Raw genomic sequence first — 8,960 nt, forward strand, 5'->3', positions numbered from 1 at the left:
CCTCCTAAATCATGTAAGTAAAAAAATTCTGTTTTTTTCTTTTCTTTTTAGGATATTGGAAGTTACATAATTCTTTGAGTTAAGTAACAGAATTATCGACGAAACACTATGTCCTTGAGTGACAAAATCTTTCGTCGGTAATTTTGTTACTTGATGAACACTTAATGAACTAATTTTGCATGATCAAGTTACAAAACATGCTTATGTAATCATGTGATTTTGATCTCTCTTTCAGGTATCTGAAGCTGAGGACCTTTCTGAGAGATATTCATCAAATCCAATGTATTTCAAGAGGTACTATTTCGAAGATTACAATTTCACATTGGCAAATCTATGGTCTCCATACTTTGTGAAAGCCAGGGATGATGATCCTGATCAACACACTTACAACAACATAATGAGACTCTACCTGGATGAGGCAGATGAAGCTTGGACTAATCAGGTTGCAGATTTTGACATTGTCATTTTCTCAGCAGGGCATTGGTTCTTTAGGCCTCTTCTGTTCTTGGAAAACAATAAACTAGTTGGTTGCAACCAATGCGATAAGGAGAATTTAACAGATCTTACATACTACTACGGTTACAGGAAGGCATTTCGAACTGCGTTCAAAGCAATCACAAACCTTAAAAGGTACTATTTGAATGTTTATCATGATATCACTCCTCCCAAAAGATTAAGCGGATAGAAAGAGGCATATGAATAGTTACATCTCTAACATGCTCCTTCATACAAGAACTTCTTTTGCGTTTGGGTAAATTTTTGCATAGGTTTTCATTCTGTTTTTGCTTAGTTTTATACTGAAAATTTTTTCTTTTTGAGTCAATAAGGATCAAATTCTAAACCTTTAGATAATAGAAGCTGTGATATTATATTATGAAACCACTTCTTTTAAAAACTTAAACTGATAGGAGAAGACATATGAATGGTTATATCTCTAACACGCTCTTTTATGCAAGAATCTCTTTTAGATTTGTATAAATTTTTGCGTAGGTTTTTTCTAAATCTTTAAGTCATATAGAAGCTGTGATATCATATCATAAAACCATTTTTCCTAAAAATTTAAGTTGATAAGAGGAGACATATAAATGGTTATATCTATGACAATGTTAAAAATATACAATATAAGTCAATTTGAATGTCTCTAATTTTTTTGGCTCAATAGGTACAATGGAATGACATTTTTGAGGACATTCTCTCCATCACACTTTGAGAATGGGGATTGGAACAAAGGAGGAAACTGTAAAAGGACAAAGCCATTCACCAAGGAAGAGATCAAGCTAGATGGTTTCATGCTTGAGACATATCTGACTCAAGTGGATGAATTCAAAGCAGCACAAAAGGAAGCAAGAAAGAAAGGCTTGAAGTTTATGATGCTTGATACAACTGAGATCATGCTGCTAAGGCCTGACTGCGTTCATTGGTGCTTGCCTGGTCCTGTTGACACATGGAATGAGTTATTACAGTATATGATGAACATGGAAAATCAAGATTCCTCTGACTCAATTATACAGAGAATTTTTTAGAACATCTGGTTTACCATGTACTATTTTTTACTTGTATTTACACAAGGTTTTGGAAAGGAAAGTGAAGAGGGATCATAGAATGTATTTATGTACTCTTTATACTTTAAATATAGAATGTATATGAAAAGCAATTTGTGAAAATTAGACTTTTACTTTGGGTGGAGAATAAGTTGATCCACTTGATGTTATGAACCATTTGCTGAGCCATTTTCTTTTTTTGATTACCTACGGTCAAGGACTAATCTGTCGCAGATCTGAGTTCTATTTAAGAGTCTCGGATCTGAGTTCCATTTAAGGGTCTGCCGTTGGCTAATAGGTTGTTGCATGCACAAGACGGGATTCGAACCCCCGACACTTACTTAAGCGGATGAGTGAGCTGATCCATTTTCTTTGACCTTCAAATATTGTTCCAAAGGTCTAAATTTAAAGTGCTAGATAGGTAAAGTATATTTTTTGTTTCTAACATTTGTGATATTTTTCAAAAATACTCTTAATATTTAAATTTAATTAATTTTGCATCTAACGCTTTCCATTTATTCAATTTTATTCTTAATGTTTTTTATTTGTATCAAAGCTATCCCTAAAAGTTTATAATTTTGTTCCTAACATTTTACATGAAGTTAACGTCCAGAGATAATTTTGACAAAAGTCGCAAAACGTATACTTTACCCTATGCAGAAAACAATAATGAATTTCAGAGTAACAAGATTAACTTATTATAAGGTAGAGTTTAGATTTTGTCATTGAAACAGAATTTTCTATCACACCTTCATGGCTCCATCTTTACAAGTTTCAACCTTCTCCTTTTGGAACCCCAAAACCACCATTTTCTGAGGTGCTACCACTACTGCCACGCCATTACTTTCACCGGGCCACCACCTATGTCTAGGCTGCACAGTTATTAACTTATTATTGTCCCTGTGATCAGGTGTAGGGTACAATGATAGAATGGTAAAAACATTGTGAAATTATTGTGTAGTATTATTGTTGTTGTTGTTGTTTGGATCTTTGATTGGATTAGCTTCAAATTTTCCAGCTCATAATTCCACTCTTTTTTAGTTGATATGACTGAACAATAATGTCCTCTCTTCATTAAAGCTGTCATTCAGTATGCTTTAGGAATCCAAAGTTTGGGGTGTTATCATCCTAATAATTCATGAGCTCATTCCACCAAAACAAAGTGTTATGATAACATGAGGTGAAAACATGGCTAAAAGGAACGGTTGAATATGATATGTGCTAAAGAAAAATAGCTTGATTATTCATTAGTAGCATTTGAAGGGAAGTCTTAGAGCAACGGTTGAATTGTTTCTGTGTAACCTCAAAGTTACAGGTTCAAGACTCGTAATTATCAGGTTAAACTGTCTATATTACATCCTTTGAATGCGGTTCTTCTCCAAATCCTGTATTAACACGAGATTCTTGTGCATTCAACTACCTTTTATTCATTCAGTAGCATTTATACATTCTATGGGAACTTTTTTCTTATTGAGAATTCTTTTTCAATAGAAATATAGAATTAATTGATGATATATACATCACGTAAGATAGTCTACATTACACTCCTTGGATATAACTCTCTTCCAAATTTTATGTAAAGCAGGATACTTGAACACGAGACTATCACTTTGGTTATAAATGAAAAGCATCAGAAAGCTAAAAGGACCCCCCTAAAGCACCATGATCACTACTCAGAACCAAGTCAACCAACAACCGAACCGACAAAAGACAGATTTCATTAATTTTTTTCGGTAGCCGACAAAAGACAGAAATTTCTCTCTTTTTTTTTTTTTCCCGGTTATGGGTTATTTCCTATGATTTTCTACTTGATTGATTGGTTTTAAATTTTTAACTTTTTAAGTCAGTCTGGTACTCTGGTACGTTTTTTGAACACCCTAGCTCCAGCAATAGGAAAGAGACCAAACGCAGATCATCTGTCCCACAAACCCTGTCCTCTCCCTTCAAATCAAAATTTGACATGTGGATGGTTTATTGATTTGAATTTTATTATATTAAAAAAAAATTGATCATCTTCCCCAAAATGATTGACAGGTTGCGTATAAAAAAAATATAATAATAGGCTTAGGATTAAACTAATGAATTCATGAATATGTAAATTTCGATATTATACGTGCCAATGCACTCACTACCAATAACTAGTGTTCGTAAGTTGCATGTAAGGAAGAATATGAGCAAATTTGGACTTTGAAGGAACCTAAAGAATATTATTTGACGGAACAAATAATGGAGCCTAGAGAAACATAAAAAATGATTTAACACAGTTCAGCAAAGATCAACAACCCCTGTTATTTTATTTGAAAGAGAACAGGATAATTGATGCATTTAATAACTTGGTGTAGAAAATTTGAAGCATCTATCTTCGATCTCACAAATTCATGAATATCAAGAGATTAAGTATTTTACAAAGTCATAAGACTATGCTGATATTATATCTAAATTAATCTCTGAATATTATGAAATCTTGATTACATTAGCCATTTCAATAAAAATGACAATCACTTGGTGTTTCTTTTTCAGATGCCACGTTTTTGAAACAGTGAAACCAAACTAACTCAATTACCACAGCTATACCATATCATATTGCAGAATTTGAATCCTAGAAAGTGAGTATCCTTGTAATGAGCTCTATTTTCCTATACTCTCATGTCTCATCTTTCAGTTACAACCATAACATAATCTGATCAAAACTTCAAAGAATGAATATAAGTTAAATTCTGCACAACATTTCTTTTTTATAGACAACATATTTGATGAGTACAAAGAAGGGTACAATCGTGCTGTGTAAAAGTAATAATAACTCTTGTCAAAACGATATCCGGATAAATACAACAATGTGTAAAATAAAAATATAAAGCACAAATGCCGACCTGAGTAGCATAAGCCTTTGCAGGCTTTCAGTTCTTCCAGCAGAATGGTAAGGAAGCCTCTGGCTACCATCGTAATCCGACAAACTATGTCCCTTCTCGGAGTAGCTTTTATTAAAACGATTCCTGGCAGCATTAGCCTCTGAATTGCTGCTCTCAGTTTGTCGCCATAGTCCATTTAATCTTTCCAGCTCCATCTCTTTCAGATGAATTTCACCAAGCAGGCCCTCAGCTTGTGCCTGAGGGAAATAGAGGAAGAAAGTTTATTAGACTTACCTTCAAAAGGTAACTACATATGAAGAATTCACATGCAAATATCCAAATATTCTTGACCTCTTCTCCGAAGAACAAAATCCAAAATGAAAGTTTAACATAGAATTTGGTAGACACCAAATATCTATATCTCTCATTTCTCCCATGTTTTTCTATTATCTTTTTCTTTTGTTCTTTGTATTTATTTTCTCTTTTTCACAGCTGTCTATCTAGGTGTTCAGTATGTCCACCATTAATTTGTTCAAATGACAAGTCTTTATAGAAATTTCCTTGCACAAACTTATTTGGAAATCTAAAGCTGCCTCCATGTTAAAGCTTTTGTTTTGTACTGCAGTTTTTAATCAGATTAACACTAATGACATGCTCTAGAAGTACAAACCATTCAGTGCTGTGTCACCTAACATGAGCATAAAGTGAGTTGAATTCAGAATTAGTGGTCCATCTCTTTTTACATTTCCCAATGGCAAGATCTCTGTCGAATATGCCTTCTGGTATCTTTGAAGAATCATGGGCTTGCCCTATGAACTTACACCAGTTTCTGCTTACTAATTTCGGAGGTTGTGGCTCATGTAAAAGAGCAAAGATTCTATGGCTGTCCACAGATTTTGCAGAGCTCTCGTGCATTTGGCTGGAAAGGAATTCAAGGATTTTCGATGGTTCATTTCATACTATTGATTTCATTCGGGATAGGATTATCTTTTCGGCTTCCCTTTGGTGCTCAACACATAGTCTGTTTAACGGGGGCTTCTTTAAATGACATTCAAAGGGATTGGCATGCGTTGGTAAACAACTAAGCTTTTTATGCCATATCCACACCTTTTGTATCTATGAGAGGACAGATCATCCTCTGTTGTGTATACTCATATTCTAAAAAAAAAAAAAAAATCGTTTTCTATCAAAAGACTTGACACATGCAAATAATCAATCAAACAGTTAATAAATGGTAAAATAGTTAAAATCTTTTGCCAAACACAATTAAACAGTTAAAATATGCTGCTGCATGTTGAGCAAAGATTAGGAAGTATAAAGGACCTGTTTAACAGCAAGTTGCTCTATTAGACCATGAAGCTGCTTATCCAAAGCCTTCTCTCTTTGAGCTGCAGAACAAGAATGCCTTAAATCACAAAATGGTACACAAGCAACATCAAAAGAGTACAAAATTACTGATAGAATAACATAATAAAACAATAATTACATTTACACCCTAATTAAACAGCATGGATTTCCACATGCATAAGAATAGTATCCAATATTCAGGAATATAAGAGGATTAAATTCTAGCCAGAAATACATGCTTTATTATTTTTTTTTGTCAAACTTTTTTCTAAAAGAATAATTCATTCACAAAGAAGAGTTATACAGGAGCATCAGGAACACTCCAAAAGCTACAATTTAAGACAATAATGGAAATAAATAAAATGAAACTACTATCAATTATCAACCAAAAAGGGAACCTACTCCCCTTGCAAACTGGAGCAACAAACAATCTTGTTAAAAGCCCGGCCACAATCAGCTTTTTGAAATCCGCATTAGTTATTTTACTGCAAACAGTATTAATCATTATGTTTGTTCACGCAAAATCAGAAATAAACAGTTTAGCCAAAATGGTTATACTAAGTTTCCAAATTTGTATTCAAACACACAAAGAGGCTTGAAGATAATCCAACTTACAAGAGATCACATATGCTAGTAGTTTTACATTGAACTTCCTATAATATCAACAATGTAAACATTTAAACGTCTCAAGTAGTTTGTACTTTGTACCTTGTAGAACCATGTCCTACTCTGTGTGTTTAAGTTTCATTTGCAACAGTGCCTTATGATCTATTTTCTCATGTACAAAAATATGTACCAGCAAAAGCAAGGAAGCAACACAAAAGAACAAAGGAAGGGGAATAACAACAAATTAGTCAGTTACATTTAAAATAATAATAAAAATATAATACCTGGGGAAGGTTGCTTAAGCGCATTTTCCTGCATTTCAGCCCATTTCTTCTCCAACTCTTGTACAGTAACCTCCATTGAACTCTGGATCAAAAGAAAGATTATTAATTTGGAAGTGATATTCCAATAAATAGTAAGGTGATGAGAATATGAGAAGATTTTTGTGATTAGAAATACAATGAACCAGTTCTTTCTTCTTGTTTTCCAATTTTTCTTGTATAGCTGATTTTGATGCATCTGCATCGTCTGCTTTAGGATTCATCTCTTCCTTCAATCCATCAGATCTCCGTGATTTGTTGGCATCAACCGAAGCCTGCACTTGCATATGTTCCAGTTCAGCTTTCAGTGTCTTCTCCATTTCATCCATCTCCTGCAATATAAAGTGGAAGAATAAATGTTATCAAGTGTAAGAGTACAATTCTGAAAACATATGTAATGTAAATAGAACCTCTGTTGATAGTACACCATGGAATCTTGCATACACAAGTCAAGATGGGAAATAAAACAGAGCACACAGGAAAATGCCACAAAACAAAGAGCGTCTCACAAAATATAAAGATGTATTGAGTGTCATCCTTTGATCTGGACAGATTGTTCGCATATCCAACAGATAACTCCTTAAAGATGGAAGGCATTATCATCTTTGGAAAACAAACTATGCCACCAATTTGGATAACAATACAATATTTGTGAAAGATGCATTCAACAATAAACTAAATCATAGTCCTGACCTCTAATTTCATACGCAGTGAATCTGCCTCTTGAATTTTCTCCTTTATTTTATTTTCGCAATTTAATATAGCCTTCTCGTAAGCAGCATTTTCTTCCTTTAGTGTCACCTCTCTAAGTTGGGCCTGTTCATAGCATAAAAAACTCACAAGTCAGCACCATAGGTAATACATATAAGTCAAATATAACTAACAACAAAACTGGCAGTGATGCTTCTCCATTCTCCCGTATAAAACATATTACATCATATTATTTATTGATCTACTGAGAATGGGGATATAAACCAAACAAGACAAAGTCTTTTGGGATTAAATTATCATTATATGTTTCTCAAAAATGTTTTTGATCTAATAGCTCCAGTCTTACAATTTTCCCCACAAAATTCGGACTCATTCTCCTATATTTAACAATAATAGTTTCTTTTCCAATTTGGATTTATAGCACAATCCAAGGAAACATTTACAATCTCCTTATCAGACAGTTGTAGCAGCTAGAATTAATGAATTTCGCTCACACAAATGTGTGTAACCATAGTCCATAAACAGAACACAGCAATTTGCATCACCAAATTTATTGTATCACAATAAGCTCAACAACAAAATAGGTGGAAGAAAGACAGATCCAATATAAAAATCAAGTAACCCCCACTATAAACAAGATTCATATCTATTACCAACATAGATAATTCTTCTCCATTTTTAATCCCACTCTCTGAAGTCACCTCAGAGTAAACTCTAGTAGCATGTTGGAGATCCATTGGCAAGCTTAGAAATTTAGAATTGATTTTTGTCAATTTCGATTAAACCTATCACATTTCGAGACATACGAATTATACATCACTTTATATCATAATCAATTATAAGTTGATAACCAAATCAATTTCACTATACCTAATTCTACTTAGCTACAGTTAATCAGACAAATTAGTCTTCAAAAGCTACGATATCACCAAACTAAGCCCCTCCAAGATCTAATGCGATAATAGACGAACCAATACACGAATAATTCAAGTGATTAAGCACTTGTTCCCTTCACAATGTGAAAACAATCGGCGAATGAGATTGATTAGTTGAGAGTGCAGTAACCTGTTGGCGGGTGGCAGAGTGGGAGTTCAACTGGAGGGCAAGGGCGGCGTTGGAGGCGAGGGAGTGAGCGTGGAGGTGAGGGAGGCTCTGAGATATGTCCTGAGGCGGCAGTCTTTGCCGGAGATCTTGAATCGAACGGCGTAGGGAGGTTGCTTTGTGGTCGAGCTCCTGAACGTACTTGCTCTGCTGTTCCGACAGCACCAAAGGGATCGACTCCTCCTCTCCTCCTGATCCTCCTCCGCCGCCCACCACGTCTGCTGCCCATGCTAGCAACCCCGCCATGGCCTTCTCTGTCACGAGTTTGTTGTGTTCTGTATGATTCAGAGATGAGATGAGTCTCCGGGATCTCAATTTCGATCGAGAACTCGGAGAGTGTTGCTAATTACCGTCACCGAAATCAGAGTGATCTCGACATTTTGTTAGTATTTTATTACGAATTTAAACAATGTAAAAATTTTAAGCAGAGTCTAATTATGTGAATATGAAAAATAGTTATTTTTTAATATAAAATTATGTAATTG

At 34.4% G+C, this 8,960-nt stretch overlaps 2 protein-coding genes across 2 annotated transcripts in view; one reads left to right on the forward strand and one right to left on the reverse strand.

The window, feature by feature from the left end:
• LOC107471544 (protein trichome birefringence-like 19) overlaps positions 1-1,664 on the forward strand; it is a 2,265-nt gene extending 601 nt beyond the window's left edge. The window contains exons 2-4 of the mRNA XM_016091032.3: positions 8-13; positions 236-630; positions 1,163-1,664. Coding sequence (XP_015946518.2) covers positions 8-13; positions 236-630; positions 1,163-1,523 — 762 coding nt within the window. The 3' untranslated portion in view covers positions 1,524-1,664. The remainder of the gene's footprint in view (positions 1-7; positions 14-235; positions 631-1,162) is intronic.
• Positions 1,665-4,251: 2,587 nt separating this feature from the next.
• Positions 4,252-8,853, reverse strand: LOC107471525 (uncharacterized). Its single transcript, XM_016091014.3, has 6 exons — positions 8,440-8,853; positions 7,357-7,479; positions 6,810-6,995; positions 6,628-6,709; positions 5,714-5,778; positions 4,252-4,647 (listed from the first exon to the last, which is right to left on the reverse strand). The coding sequence occupies exons 1-6, from the start codon at positions 8,719-8,721 to the stop codon at positions 4,348-4,350; spliced, it is 1,038 nt and encodes a 345-aa protein (XP_015946500.1). The 5' UTR covers positions 8,722-8,853; the 3' UTR covers positions 4,252-4,347.
• Positions 8,854-8,960: the final 107 nt, after the last annotated feature.

The sequence above is a fragment of the Arachis duranensis genome, chromosome 10 (genome assembly GCF_000817695.3).
Source record: "Arachis duranensis cultivar V14167 chromosome 10, aradu.V14167.gnm2.J7QH, whole genome shotgun sequence".
NCBI lineage: Eukaryota > Viridiplantae > Streptophyta > Magnoliopsida > Fabales > Fabaceae > Arachis > Arachis duranensis.